Raw genomic sequence first — 16,557 nt, forward strand, 5'->3', positions numbered from 1 at the left:
CTCCATTCGATTCTCCCTTTCGCGTAATCAAATGAAGTTCTTTCACTCCTGGTGATGTGGTAGCTGCGGCTGTAATCCGCAGAGGGTATCAAGCAAATGTTTGAGAAAAAAAAGGAACCAAATCAATACGCTCCTCAGTTGTGTCTATGGGGGAGGCAAGAGCCAAGGCAAGGGCGAACCTTCAGCGTGGGCACCTTATCTCCCAATTCACTCAGAAGCAAGTTCCATTCCTCCTAGTACGGATGCGAGGGCTGGCCACTCTCTGAATGAGAGTAAATGCGAGCACAAAACGCTCATTCTTCCTACTGCTTTATTTCTTCACCTTCCTTTTCTTCCTTCAGTTGGACCGTCGTGGCAGTGGTAAAGACACCCAGAAGAATAAGAAAAACAAGTGAAGGGGGATACGAGACACGGCTACTGGAATCACGACTTAGCCAGCCTCTCCACTCTTCATGGATCGGCCCCGTTATCTTCAGCCATTTGCATATTAAACTAACTCACAACGCGCCGGCATATTTCAACCAACAACGTGTAGACGTGTGCGCCCTTGCCACTGGAAGTTGTGTGTGGATCAAAAACCGACTAAAAGTGAGACGGACCTTTGGTAGATTGTGCGGTTTCGAGAGAGGTGAATAAACGCGAAAGGAGATGAGGCATATAAAAAAAATGGAGAATGACAGAGTTAAAATAAAAGGTTACCGAATTCATTGGTCTGCTGATTGAAAATATCTTCTCGCGTGTGTGTCGATGTTTTTATGTTTTTTGCCAGTTGCTCAGGTGTGTCATTGACTCCTTTGAATAACCAACTTGTTTCCAATATGCATTGATAATGCCAAAAATGTGCAAAAGATGCTACCCTGGATGATTATATGTCTGGATTCGAGGAATCCTTTTAATTGACTCGATTGGGACCCATTGAATAATTTGTGATGAATGACGGAATATGGGAATAACTAGGGAAAATCGCGGACCCGATCGATTTTGTACCGTATAACCATGAAAAACTTCAGTTTTTTCTGTTTTTACCTTCAAAATTCTCCTTACGCCGTAGTTTTCATACGATTTTAGTTTTTTTAAAATATATTTGTTGCACTCTAAAGAATACAGTTGAAGAAAAGCTAAAATCGTATGAAAATTACAGCGCAAGGAGAGCATTTTAAAGGTAGAAACAGGAAAAAACGAAGTTTTTTATGGTTATACAGGGCAAAATCGATCGAGTCCGCGACTTTTCCTAGTTATTCTCATATTTCATCATATATCACAAGCTGTTCAATGGGTCCCAAGGCCCAGTGAAGCCTTAAATTTCTCCGACATGTCCCCTTAAGGTGAAACAGTTAAAAGGAGAAAATTGTCATACCGTACATGGAATCAAGGAGAAGTGGGCACGACTTGAAAAACAGTTCTACAAAGTTATTGACCATTGACCTTCTAATTCTACTCGGAACGAACCAGTGAATTGGTAATTTTTTTATGAGATGGACGACATCCTGAAAGACAACCCTAAAGCAAAGCCTGTGACAATACCCTAGTAGAAATTGTGAGAGGCTCTGCGACATTGGCTGTTGCAGCGGCATTCACACACGGAGTGCGCTGCCGTATTCCACGTCTAGGTCGCTGCTGGAACCCTATGCGATACTGACGCGATGCGCTCCCATTTTATCGATAATAATAATCATCAATTAGTTGCGAGAGATTATTATTCACTAACAAATTGTTAACCCTTCAATAATTTATTTGAATTAATACGCATAATCTGAAGATTGTTAATTCATAATTGACGGGATTTGAGGTTAGGGCGGACACACATAGGTCCTTCTCGCATAAACCCCGCGCAGCTCTGTCTCAGCGACCCTGCTGCGTACATTTCTAAGGTACATCGCCGCGAGAGGCAATGTCGCGCAGCAACTTACGTCGCGACGTTTTTGCGCAGTAAAATTTCTACTAGGGTAGCATCGTCAAAGAAATGGAAGACAAACATCATCATTGACAGTTCTGATGACTTCATTGACAAACAACAACCCAGTACAGAATCAAGAAACAAGTTTAGCAGCTTCCTAAAGTTGAAAGAACCAAATTTGAGCAGCATCTAGCATCATTGGCAAAAGAACGAGACAACAGAGTTCAGAAATAAGAAGAACGCCATTCAAATATACTCATAGTTCAGAACGGCGCTTTTGAGCTTCTGCACTCTTGTTGACCCTTACATTTTGACCCTCAGGTTTTGAACTTTGTTATTTGATCCTTATAATTTGACCCTTATATTCTGACTCTCACGTTTTAACCCGTATATCCTGAGCCTTAATTTTGCATCTTTATATTTTGACTTTTCTACTTTGATCCTTACATATTTTGATGGAATTGGGTTTCACCCATTATGAAGCGAACTATAATTACTTCCCCACCGATAATTAAGGGTCAAAATATAAGGGTCACAATATAAGGATCAGAAACCAAGCATCAGAATCTCAGGGTCAAAGTATAAGGGTAAAAATATAAGGGTCAAATGTGACGTGTGGAGCTATTCACGACGTCGATTTTATTTAATCAATATTTTCTTTATGGAAAAAGTTCAAAATGCTCAATATGTAGTCTCACGATGATACCTGAGTACCAGTTTCGCAGAATGAAACTGTGGGACTGTCTTGATCGGTGTCAGTGGTGACATATGGCTGTGTTAGCAACGACTTTGAAGCTCTGGAGTAAGGCAGAGTAGGAGAGGAGCTGAAATTGGACGGATGTCTACTCCTGGCCAAAAATCTATAGTAAATCCGCGTGAAAACTGAAACAGCTCGGCTAGTGATTTTATACTTCAACCATTAATAATTCATTCAATATACTATCCATTATTAATAGATCGGTTGTATTCAGTTATTTGAGTGAGAAATACCTATCCAAATTCTTCTCCTAGTCACGTATAATATTCAATAGAGCACATGTGCTTCCCTGAAGAAATTCCATTTTATTTATTGAAAAATTCTATATTGAATATTTAAAAATTCTATTTCTTTTTTTCCTCAATTCTATTAAAGATTATTTCTTTAAAAAGATATGTGATGGAAAACATTCAATGGATTTTTTTAAATAGAATATTCGCGCCCGTGAATTCTTAGAGAAAAAAGCGTACGGATTGAGTTATATAAAAAAATCAAAATCTTCGGGATTGATAGAAAAATGCCGAAAATTTTCATTTTTCTATAAACCAATTTTCATTTAAAAATCCGTGGAATGGGTTAGCACAAAAAACAAATAGCATTTTTCAAAGGAATTCTTACAAAACTACATTATTTACATTACATTATTTGAGGTTTGTATTATTTCTAGTTTTTTCATTAATATTGAAACAAGCGGAGGTTGCAGCCTTTCCCACAGAAGATACGTGACCGTTGCTTTCTGCGATATTAGGCTTTTTCGGCAGTATTGACCATGTCCAGAAAAAAGGTGGGTCAAAGCCTAAATGTCCACATCTATATGAGGACACGCATTTTCTCCACAAGAGGGTTCACCGCTTTGACGTCCACACACAGCAATGTGCACGGCAATTTTGTCCACCTCCAGCTGTCCACATGAAAGATTGGCACATCACTGGAAGTATATGTGCTTGATTGCCACACTCCTTAAATACACAAAAAAAAATACACAATTGAATTATCCACTTGCATTAAGTCCGCACAAAAGTATTATGTGATGTTCAGAATTTTTGTAGGGAAATTCAAATTAAAAATAATATAGACATAATGCAAATTAATAACTTAAACAATTGACGAAAGAGTTCATCACTTGAACTCAATAAATCCAAAAACAATGGAATTGAGACCAACAGTGATGAAATACTTCATAAGCATGCCCCCATTTCTCAATATCAAAATTCGCACATGGAGGAATGATTGAAAACGATGAACCGAAAAACCCCAAAAACCGATGACGATTGAATAGTGAGAAAGATCATACAACATTTTCGACCAATTAAAAAAAGACTCGTTGGAGTCCCCACGAGTCAAGTGGCTCCCAAAACCCTATAAAATCTCCAGAAAAATCAAATTAATCAGTCTTGAAGCAGCGACGGAGCAGTAACAATTCTGGTGGAAATAGTTACTTAATCGGTCCGGTTTTTCAATCCTTCCTCCGACAATAATTCGCAGAATCGAAATTACGCTGGATAGTTGCCGAATTAATAGTCGGCTACGAACAATTGGAATTATCCAGGAATCAACTTTCTTTAACCGAGAGCGGTGACTTTTCTTGCATTTAAGGAGTTCGATTATTGTGAAGTATTATAGACAGTCTTAAACAAACCTTAAACTTCAATTGTCCAAATTTGTTAAAATATTAATAGATTCTAACGAGTAGAAGAAAGTGTCTCCGTGAAAGTATACATGCTATCATGTATACTATCACGGAGCGTTTAGGGCATTTTTGTAGCGTTTAGGGCGTCCAACTGCTGGGGAGGAAATTGCAGATTCACCTAGGGATCTACAAACAAATCCGAATACTTTGAAAAATCGAACTGAACTGTGAGTAATAAACTTTTATGATAAAAAAAACTAGATCCTCCAGATCATTCCATGGGGTGAAAATTTCGAATCAATTCAGTTATTAACTTTTGTAAATTAAATATTTTTGTTTTTGTAAATCTAACGTAATTCATAATTAAAATCAAATTTGATAGTCAATGCAACTCTAGATTTCTTAATTTTTAACTATTCGAATCCTATTCCTAACATAAAAATCCCTTTCCATTTAGTACATTCCAGTTGAAATTCAGTTGACAATTTTCACTGTAACAAAAAGGTAAGAGTGTGAACCTAGCGTCGTCCAGCCAATTCAAATTTTAATAATTTCAGCTCTCTTTTTAATAAAACAACTAAGCAGATAGTCCTCTGTCGCTGATAATTTTTCCGGACATAGCAATTACACACATACTATTGTCAACCTTCCAAAATTCCACATGCATCTAATTTCACAAAACCTTTCAACACGTGGAAATTGATACGTTCGCCAAGTGCACAATAATATTCTCCACACTATAGAATCAGTAATCATATCTACACATGGCGTGTTTCAAATTCCTCAATGTGTAGTTTTAACAACACACCAAAAACGTGTGGAGATTCATTAAAAAATTGAATTCCCCATGTTTTAGATGTGCAGTTTTATAAAAAAAATACAATATTGCTGTGATGTTCAATCTACACATTGTGGAATTTGAAATGCGCAATGTGTAGATATGATTACTTATTCTATAGTGTGGCGAATATGACTGTGCATTTGATGAGTGTGTCGATCAAAGAGGATTGACTATCCTCGCACGTACAAAAATGTTCATGGCCACGGCCATGGCGGCGCCATCAATCATAAAAACAATCACAAAACAAACAACAATCAAATCAATCAATATATCAATATATTGACATGATTATATCCATGATGATTGTAACAATCATCATTTGTTACAATCATATCAAATTTCAGCTTTCTATCTCAATTTTTTCGAGAGTTATCGCGCTTACACCGATTTAAAAAAAAAGAAAAATCCCGATTACTACCAAGTTATTCCGTGTTAAATAGAAATATTATAACTTGATTTGATAAATATTGTCATAAGGAATATTTTGACGTCAAAAAAATTCAATTCAGTCGCGTACTTTTCGAAAAACTTGGAAAATTTGATGAAATTGTTTTCAGTTGTTTCAAATTATGCTCTTTCCCAATTGAATCAATCAGAGTACAGTAGTTGGGGTCGCGTGACTCTTTCACATCCGTTTTATTTGGAAGATTTCGCCTTTTTCTATCAATTATTTCCCATGGTTTATTCAAAAACGCTCTAATATTTGAGAGATACTGAAAATTTTTTCTAATTTTCGAAAAACTCATGGATTTTTTTTAATTTTTTTCAGAAAATCTCATAATTGTTTTAAATTCTCTGGAACCCCGAATCATCTTACATTAGGGAAAAACCAACAATTCTCTGATTGTTGAGAGAACCTGTAATCTTCTTTAAGGTTCCTATAATTCATCCCCTATCCGTTCTATTGGAGGTGGATTTTGTGAAGAAGTTGAAACATATCGTCACTCATTTCCAAAAATGTTCTCTTAATGAGCATTCGTTAGGAATAGGATCTACTCTAAAATTTTCATATTCCTATTGGTCTTAACTCAAGTTAAGACTCTTAACGATTTCGGCTGTGCACTATCTCAGACAAGCTGAAAGGCTCCGTTTCATATTTGCTAGCGCCACCGTGGCCGCGACGCTGATGCCCTTTCCTTATGTCTTTTTTCATTTTTTCCTTGTGTTTCTTTCAAAAATGAATGATTCATCATTGTCTTATTATACTGAGTGTTAGGATTCATGAAAATAATGCTCATCAATTGAGAATTGTTGCCTATTCAATGTCAATATTTTTAATAAGTGCTTCACTATTGGCTTCTGGATGGATGCCGCATTTGGTTTCAGCATTGCGCGGACGTCTCGCAAACATTGCAGTCTGCATCTTCCGGGCTGTGAGCTCCGATTCTGAGCTCCGATGTCTGAGAGTAGTCCTTTTATGCCTTCCCCTGTGATGGTGGGGGTAGGGGAAAGGAGGGGGGGGGGTCAGTTAATCATATGTTTTAATTGATCAGCTGAGATCAGCTTTTTTTAGAGGATGTTTGTGAATTTGTTGAGAAAATCAATCAATCGATCAATTTCTCGAATTTTTCACATTATGTTCCTTGTTCTCATTTCAATCAATCAGAGTGGAATTGTTGGAAGCTGGTAACTCCTTCACGTCTGTTTTATTTGGAAAATTTCACCTTTTCCTATCAATTGTTCTCCCATTATTTATTCAAAAATTGTCGAATATTTGAGAGATACCCAAACTTCCCTCCAATTTTCGAAGAACTTAATTTTTGGAATTTTCGATTTTCTCGAATTTTTCAGAAATCCTCATAATTGTTTTAAATTCTCCCGAAAACTGCCGTATCATCCCGAGTCGAGGATTTGGTTCTGGTTGGACCTACACAGGTTTGTCAAGATCTCTCCAGACCTAGATTAACCTCGTAAGTCCTAATCAGTTCTGCGACGTAGTTTTCCAGGGACCTTTCGAATTCTCAGGTCTTTTCGGCCCTGAGAAGTCCTCCTCTATACTACCTAGACCTTGGGATTTCACGAGAGGGTGGAGGGGGAAAGCATGTATGCGGAGGGTTGAAATCTGTACCCAACAAGGAGAGAAGATTGCAGAATATATTTTAGCCATCCTCATCTCTCCGTTTGCATGCGGTGTTTAAATAAAAAATAGTGAACATTGATTCTGTATTTATCGACCCTCCTGATGCCAATAAAACCCTCGGAGGCGACAGAAAAGGCGAAATTTTTTTTTCATTTTCACTGGATCAAGGGTCAGATCTTGGATTTTCTTATAAGGAAAGTCGACTTTCGTCAAAATTGAATTTTTTCGCCAAGTGAATATTGATTTCGTATTTATTGACCTCTCTAATGCCAATGAAACCCTCGGCGGCGCCAGAAATGTCGAAATAATAGTATATTACGCAACAAGTGCGTAACGGGTTTTTTGGCTGGTGGGAAGTTGTAAAACGAGCCGAAGGCGAGTTTTACAATCCCACGAGTTAAAAAACACCATAACGCACGAGTTTCGTATACAATTTTATGTCATAGGGCCCAGAATCCGCGATTGTACCGAGCGAAGCTCGGTAGAATCGCGGATTCTGGGCACCTATGACATAAAAATTTTTTTTTCACCCGGGGCCAAAGTGTCAGATCTTGGATTTTTCCCGGGGGAAAGTCGACTTTCGCCAAAATCGAATTTTTTCGCCAAGTGAAGGTTGATCGTAATTATATGAAAACGTCTCGTTCTCGATGATGAATAATTGTAGTCATGCTTGCCATGGCTAACTTCACAATTTCAGAGCATTCGGAGGTTTGAAAAAATAGCGCCATTGGCACTCTAAGATATCCTGGCGTCCTCCGCCGTTCTCTTTAATCATTTGTTTAGAGATGTTAAATGTAAGTAGAGTTGTCGGCATTACTATGATGATCGAGATACGCGGTAGCGTATCGGCCATGAAAAGTTTTGACCGACTGAGCAAAACATCAGGCCGAGCGCACCGCGTATCTATACACGACAGAACTTCCCCCTCCACGACCGCTAAATGATTTATGTTCGGTCTAATGAAAACGGGATGACAAATCGGGAAAGTGTCGTTAGTTACATTATATAAATCGCCTATCAGCTTTTCAACGGTGTAATTATGGTATTTTTTGGATTAACAGTAAAAAAGATACGCACATAGCAAGCTGCTGATATTCACATTCTCGCGATTCACATTATAAAGTCGGAGAATCAAGTTGTAACGTTGGCCGCCCCGGTCCAACTGAGCTTCATATCCAACGTTGAAGTGTTGCCACCAGTGCATTTGAATGTGGGTTGTGATGTTGTTATGGGGAACCACGGGAAATATTCTTCTCGTTAAATCACATATTAAAATGAAATGGAAAATCGACTCGGTGTTCTATTTTGTTTTCTCTCGTCGACAATTCGAATTTCAGCCCGCCATATCTATATTCATATGCGCACCTCGGACATAAAGGTAGTTTATGCACTGTTTGTGAGGTTATCGGTTTATGTTTGGAATGTGACAAAAGTGAGATGTGTCGAAAATATTGTGTGATCAAGTGTTAAATGTCCGTGAATTGTTAAATTCGAAAAGAAAATATTTATTTTTATCCGAGTGTAATAGAAAATGTTTTCATTCCATGGAAAAAAATTCTCTAAATTAAATGACAGTGAAATGCGAACAATTTTGTGATTATTTAGGAAAAATTAGTAGGAGACAGCGGGATTAAATGGACACTTGGAACCCTTTTCAAAATGTTGATGTCTTATTGAAGTGTTGATGAAATGGAATTTTTTTTTTGATTAAAAAAAAGACGCGGAGTTTTTCAATTCACTGTCTGTATCAATCTAATTCTCCATCCTTTGATCCGCGCCAAGGACATTGGTCCTGCTCCTACTGATTTTTTATTTCATGGAGAATTTTTTTAGAATACTTATTCCATTGAGAACTATTTTTCTTATAGAAACCTGATTGTGCACCATCACCAATTATTCAAAATTCCAGATTTGGCTTCCTTTTTTATTTCTATGTATTTTTCAAAAACTTCGACTTCCCAGTTGGAATCAAACAAAACTTTTTCTTGGCCCAGTTTTTTACAAAAATATTTATTTTTCTGTTTTTAGGTATGGGTTGTACATGAAGAAGGATTTTTCTTTGTACGGGTTCTTTTCAATGGAATGGGTGGGGATTCATCATCTTCGAACGAGATTTTTTCATATAATTACGATCAAACAAGCCCGCCGAAGGCCAATTATATTCAGCGTCTCGTTCTCGATGATGAATAATTGTAAATTCAGCACTGACGATAAATCTTATTTTGTTAATACTTGTCTTTATTGAAAAAAATTTGTTTACAAAATAAAAACAACGTACATGCAATTCACATTCGTATTATCATTAGTTCTTTAATATGGTTAACGCAAAATTTTCTGTGATAGCCAGAGGTTTATTATAAAATTTGGCGAATACTTGAGAATTTTGTGACCATCCTGCTGTACGTCTAAAAGTATCAATACTAACTCCTTTTCGATAAACTGCAGAAACAGCAGCATGACGTGTGCTATACGCAGAGAACTTAGCGGTATCTACACCCGCTCTACTCAGTGTAGACTTTATCCAATGGCTCAGCGTTTTCGCTGATGCTCTTTCAAAGGGCTTGCGAGTATAATCGAATAAATTCTTATTATCCTTTGGTCTGAGATCACTGGTAATGCGTAAATATTCTTTGATGAATAAAGCGATATATAACTCCGGCTTTTCATTAAAAAATGGTAATACGAGTTCAGGATGGAAACTATTGGGCTTTGACGTTTTTAACAAATCAGGGATTTTCATTTTTATTCCTGTGTTGGAGGACTCTATATTTTCGATATTTATAACCGCCAGGGTTTGCAATCTATGGGAAGTGGTCAAAGCCAGAAGAGTAACTACTTTTTCCGTGGCCACTTTGAATGATAATTGGGAGAGGGGTTGAAGATCTTTTAAATAATCGAACACTGGCGCAGGGTCCTAAGTTGAGGCATATTTCGGCTTACTAGGTTTCTTCCTATAAATGCCGTTCAAAAAACGAGAAATTAACCCATCTGTATGAATATCTTTGGATGAAATCAAGGAGATCGTAGAGTGGGCAGTATTCAAACCTGCATAACTTACTCCATTTTGGAATTTCTCAGAGAGAAATTTGAGAACGTCTGTTGTATTTGAATGATATGGATTGAGGTTGCATTTTAAACAGAAATCTCTCCATGGACGTAAGGCACTTTGGTACTGTTTCATTGTCGATGAGGGAATTGAATCGACTAAGATTTCTGCTGTCTTCGTCAACTCCTTTTTTCAGGAACGCTGCCCGGATAAAACTCCGACTATTAAAAGATAGTTTTGCCACCAGTGGATGGATCTTCTCCCTGCAAGGTGATAACAGATTTTTTCTTGGTTCTAATATCAAGGGTGGAGCAGTTAAAAGGGACCTGAACAGCGGGTACCACGGTTGCGTGGGCCAATTCGGTGCTGCTACTATTCCTTCTGCTTTGTGTTGTGAAATTTTTTGTAAAGTTCTCAAAACTAGCGAAAAGGTTGGAAAAGTATTGAATTTTTCAGCCTTCCATGGAATGGTAAAAGCATCAACTGCGAAAGTCCCAGGATTAGGGAATCTTGAGCAAAATCTCCCGCATTTTTTGTTTGATTCTGACGCAAACTAATCAATGGAGAATGGGCCAAATTTCTTGGAAATTTCATTGAACGATTTTTTGTTCAATTCCCATTCGGTATCAATATTCGAGATTCTAGAGGCTCGATCTGCTTCTACATTCTTTTTCGAAGCTATGTATGAGGCAAACACCCACCAGTTCCTATTCTCACACCAGCTCCAGATCTCACGGGCTAACTCGCTCAGGTGAGGAAATTGAACCCCGCCTGTTCTGTTAATATATGAGATAGCCGTGGTATTGTCAACCCTCAAAAGGATCTCGCAATTTGAGAGTTCAGATGCAAAATTTTTTAATGCATGGAACACCGGTAATTCAACATAATTGACGCTAAACTGTTTGTATTCGAAAACACAAAAAAGAATAACTTCGCTTTACGCACGAGAATTCATTTGACGCACGATCGTGAACTTTGCGCACGCCGTGCAGAAAACAACCGCTATACACACACTAAACCGTTTCGAAAAGTGCACTTTTGATGCATATATCACAAAAAGGTCATTACAAGAATCTCTCTATCTCCTTTACATTTCGAAATATAGTCCAAAAACTAATTTTCAGATTTGAGTGATACATTTTGTTTCATGCCTTCACCTCTGAATTAAGTTCTGAACTGGATTATGATATTCAGGAGATTCAATTTCTACTAATCAATGCTCAATAAATCATAAAAATGAGTTATTTTCCAGGATTTTATTTATTTTTCGAAATGAGTACATCAATTGGGTTCTATCATAGATTATACGAGACTTTTTTTTCACCCAACTGAATTCGATGAACTCCCTCTTCCATTGTTCATAATTTATTGAAACTCCACGTTACAATCCCTATTATCTTTTACCAACGATATACCTGTTGATACCAACATTGTATCCGTTTCAAAAAATGAATAAAATCCAGGAAAATGACCTTCATTTTTATGATTTATTAAGCATTGATTAGTCGAAATAAGATCTCCTAAATATCATAACTCAGCATATAACTCAATTCAGAGGTGAAAACAAAACAAGATGTATCACTCAAATCTAAAAGAATGCAAAGAAGATGGAGGAATTTTAGTTATAACCTTTTTGTAGATCTCATCCTTTCCTACAAGAAAGGTTCTTACCAAGAAATGGATGTTTTGCTTCAATCCTGGGATATTGCAATAAAACTAATTGGCAACTAAATCTGGAGATAATTTTTCAATGGACATCTCTGAATATACAGTAGATGGAAAAATTTTTATAAGAGCTTTTTTGTAGATCTCATTCAAAAGATCTATACTAAAAATTCTCTATGCCCTTCAGATTTCGAGCTATTTCCAAAACACAATTTTTTTGGGTGGACAAAATTATGTTTTTCTCTGTATTTCCCACTGAGTTTGTGAGAGCACCAAAAATGAAGGCATATTTTTGATAGGAAATTATCTGAACTTTCCGATGAAAAAAGAAAAAAAAGAAAAAAGGGCCAGGAACGCTCCGAAATTACCGTTTGAAACTTTTTTTTTGAGCTTTCCATGCGTAAAAAACGGTAGCGAAGCTACTTATTTATCGTTCGAATTATTTCACTATATTGTATTCGCACCGGCTTAGCAGCCGAATACCTGACTACGTCACCTCGTGACGATTCGTCATATTTCGGGCACCCTCGATCGGATGATCTAATTGCCTATATCGTCGCGAGAGACAGATTCGTTATAGCTCTCAAGGTGTAAACATCGACACATTCGCTGTGAATAAATTCCATTCGATTTCTACTGTTATAACGCGTGTTATAATTTCATCAACCCGTCCAACATTCCCGAGTATCCCACAAGTGGTGACCCCGACGTGATCCTTTTAACGTAATCAATAAAATTATCATTTTAACGTGTTCAGAGTGAAATAGTTGCCGTTAAAATTAAAGTAATTTTCGATCGCGTGGTCTTCGTGGATCTTTCGNTTTCGAGAAGCGTTGGATTTTTCGACACGTGCTCGGTAGCGTTATATCGTTCAACGCGCTTGTGTTACCGCGTGTGATATTTTGTGCATCGTGGTGCATCGCTGAGCACCCAGAGACGTTGTGCTGCACCGTGAAAATTATCACGAACAATTTCGCCGTGATTAGTGCACTTTTAAACGATTTCAGTGATTTTTCAGCAAAATGCCTGACGAGCCCGACACAACACAGGCATTGAGACGCCTCGTGGTTCGACCGGCACCATTTTCTGCCGAACGCCCGGAGCTTTGGTTTGCTCAACTCGAAGGGCAATTTCACCTCGCAGGTATCGAATATGAACTCGACAAATTCCACATGGCTGCCGTCCACCTCGACACGCATGCCGCAGCTGAGGTTCAGGACATCATACTGCATCCACCTGCTCAAACTCCATATAAGGCATTAAGAGAAGCCCTCGTGGAGAGACTCACGGCTTCACAGGAGGCAAGACTACACCAACTCCTGGACAAAGAGGTTCTCGGTGATCGTAAGCCCTCACAATTTTTAAGACATTTAAAATCTCTTGTCGACAATATTCCAGAAAATATTCTGAAAACAAAATGGCTGTCACGCTTGCCAGCAAATACTCAATCAATTTTAGCGACGCAAGCAGATTCCACACTGGACAAAATGGCGACATTGGCCGACAAATTAATGGAAATATCGTCTCCACCAATTATTAACGCCATTTCTCCAGGCGCTGATCCAGCCGTTGCCGCCCTGGAACAGAGATTTTCGCGTCTCGAACTTTGCATTTCTGAACTAGCGAACGCCATAAAAAACGAACGCTCCCGCTCTCACTCACGTTCCAAGTCTCGTTCAAGGCCTCGTTCAAGGTCATGCAGTCAAAGATACGAAAAATGCTGGTATCATTTCAAATTTGGTGATCAAGCCACTCGATGCAGGCCTCCTTGTTCAATGTCGACGGGAAACGAACCGTCGGATCGTTAGCGGCGGTAAACGATCCAATCTTCCGCTCACACCGCCTATTCGTGTCGGAAATTAATACCAAAGTCAAATATTTAATCGATACCGGCGCGGATTTGTGCGTATATCCACGAACGCTTTTCCCTGGCAAAAATAAGGCAACGGAGTACATGTTGTACGCAGCAAATGGCACACGGATACACACATACGGCTGTACTGTCCTCTCGCTCAATTTCGGCCTCAGAAGGGATTTTTCCTGGCGTTTCACTATTGCGGATGTCGAAAAGCCAATTATCGGCGCAGATTTTCTCGCGCATTTTGGACTTTTACCTGATTTAAAGAACAATTGTCTATTAGATTCAGCAACCGGTTTATCGACGCGATGTATAGCGTCATTATCGAATATCGTTTCAACAATTAAAGTTTACCGGCCGACCGAATCGTCTTGGACAGATCTACTTGCCGAATTTCCGTCAATAACTAAACCGGATGGAAATTTTCAATTGACAAAACACACAACGGTCCATCATATCGCAACAACGCCCGGACCTCCTGTATCGAGTAAAGCTCGTCGTCTCGCCCCAGACAAATTAACGATCGCACAACAGGAATTTCAGAAAATGATGAAGCTAGGTATCGCTCGTCGTTCAAAGAGCCCCTGGTCTTCACCGCTACACCTGGTGCCCAAGAAATCTGGCGATTGGCGACCCTGTGGAGATTATCGTGTACTTAACGCTCGTATGATACCTGATCGATATCCAGTTCGCGTACTAGAAGATTTTACCGCCAATCTCGCAGGCAAAAAGATATTTTCGACCGTCGATCTCGTTCGTGCTTTCAATCAGATTCCTGTCGCACCGGCTGACATCTGCAAAACAGCAATAATTACGCCTTTCGGTTTATTCGAATTTCCATTCATGACGTTTGGACTTCGAAATGCTGCGCAGACATTTCAGCGATTTATCGATGAAGTAACACGAGACCTAGATTTCATTTTTCCGTATATCGACGACATCTTAGTTGCCTCTAAAGACCCCGAAGAGCATAAAAAACACCTTCGTCTCCTATTTCAACGCTTGGCAGAGTATAGAGTTGTCATCAATACCGCCAAATGCCATTTCGGAGAACCAGAAGTCGACTTTCTCGGTTATCGTGTAACGGCAGAAGGAATTCGTCCGCTTCCCGAAAAAGTTGAAGCTATCGTCAAGTTTCCTCGACCAGAGAAAATTAAGAAGTTACGTGAATTTCGAACTGCTGATATACTGATATACTGCTGAAATACTGATCATAAACCGCTGCTGCATGCTTTCAAACAAAATCCTGATAAAGCAAATCCTTGGCAGTTCCATCGCCTTGATTTTATCGGTCAGTTTTCAACAGATATTCAGCAAGTCGCAGGTAAAGATAACGTTGTTGCCGACGCCTTATCGAGAATCGAAGCCATATCCACAGCAATCTCGACGGCCGAACTAGCACAGGCACAAGCAGCAGATGCCGAACTCCAAGAACGTCTGCAAGACCCGAATGGCGTCCTTCAACTACGACCTATCAACATGCCAGAGAGTCCAACTCCAATTTACTGTGACGTCAACGATCAAGTGATTCGTCCCTATGTACCATTACCGCTACGTAAGAGAGTTTTTGACACTCTGCATAGCGTCAGTCATCCAGGGGCTAACGCATCAACTCAGCTGGTTGCTCAACGTTTCGTCTGGCCGAGTTTAAAGAAAGACTGTCGTCTTTGGACTCGTGCATGTCTCGCATGCCAGAAGAATAAAATTTCACGACACGTGGCATCGCCGATTCAAGACTTTCCCGGGGGAAGAACAAGACGCTTCGAACACATTCATGTCGACATCATCGGACCATATGTACCGCCCAGAGGTTACCGTTATTGCCTGACAATAATCGACAGATTTTCACGTTTCCCGGAAGCATTCCCGATTTCCGACATTACCGCTGAGACTGTTGCCGGTGTGCTCTACGCAAACTGGATTTGTCGTTATGGCGTTCCGCTTCGGATCACGACAGATCAAGGGACACAATTCGAGAGCCAACTCTTCAACGCTCTCGCTCGACGTACAGGCAGCAGACATATTCGCACGACGGCGTTTCACCCGCAAGCTAACGGCATGGTGGAACGTCTACATCGCCAAATCAAAGCAGCAATACGGTGTCACGAGAGTCCTCATTGGGTAGATACCCTCCCCACCGTGCTTTTTGGAATTCGTTCAGCGTGGAAAGACGATCTTAACGCCACATCTGCCGATATCGTATTTGGAGAGCCACTTCGATTACCAGGAGAATTTCTCGTTCCTGCTCCGAACAATGGCCTACCGGCAGTAACGATTGCCGACAGACTCAGAAACCACTTCGCTGAGCTTGCTCCAGTTCCCGGCATACGACACGGCCAACGTAAGGTATTCATATTTAAAGAACTCGCCTCATGTTCGCACGTTTTTGTTCGTTTAGATGCTGCTCATCATGCATTTACGCCACCGTACGAAGGACCACATCGTGTCATATCGCGACACGAGAAGCATTTCGTCGTCTGGATCAATGGTCAAGAAACTGTCGTATCCATTGACCGTCTGAAGCCAGTATTTTCCATTGCCGAAGACGAAGCAGCCGACGCTGACTTACCGGATGACGACAACGATTCAGACGACACTCTATTACCGTCGTCAGAACAATCGACCCCTGGTACGACACCAGATGCCTCACCGCAACCTGGACCATCTAGATGCAGATCATCATCTTGGGCTTCATCGAGTGACGCAAGATCATCTTTGGACTCAACTCCTCGACCAGTACGAAAACGCGTCAGGTTCAGTCAATAAACTCACTCAATATTCAA

At 39.6% G+C, this 16,557-nt stretch overlaps 1 protein-coding gene across 1 annotated transcript; it reads left to right on the top strand.

Moving 5' to 3' along the window:
* Nucleotides 1-12,938: 12,938 nt before the first annotated feature.
* Nucleotides 12,939-16,540, top strand: LOC107042516. The gene is made up of 2 exons (XM_015263583.1): nucleotides 12,939-13,260; nucleotides 15,081-16,540. The coding sequence occupies exons 1-2, from the start codon at nucleotides 12,939-12,941 to the stop codon at nucleotides 16,538-16,540; spliced, it is 1,782 nt and encodes a 593-aa protein (XP_015119069.1).
* Nucleotides 16,541-16,557: the final 17 nt, after the last annotated feature.

Source organism: Diachasma alloeum, unplaced genomic scaffold (genome assembly GCF_001412515.2).
Source record: "Diachasma alloeum isolate Michigan unplaced genomic scaffold, Dall2.0 Dall_scaffold_00484, whole genome shotgun sequence".
Lineage (NCBI taxonomy): Eukaryota > Metazoa > Arthropoda > Insecta > Hymenoptera > Braconidae > Diachasma > Diachasma alloeum.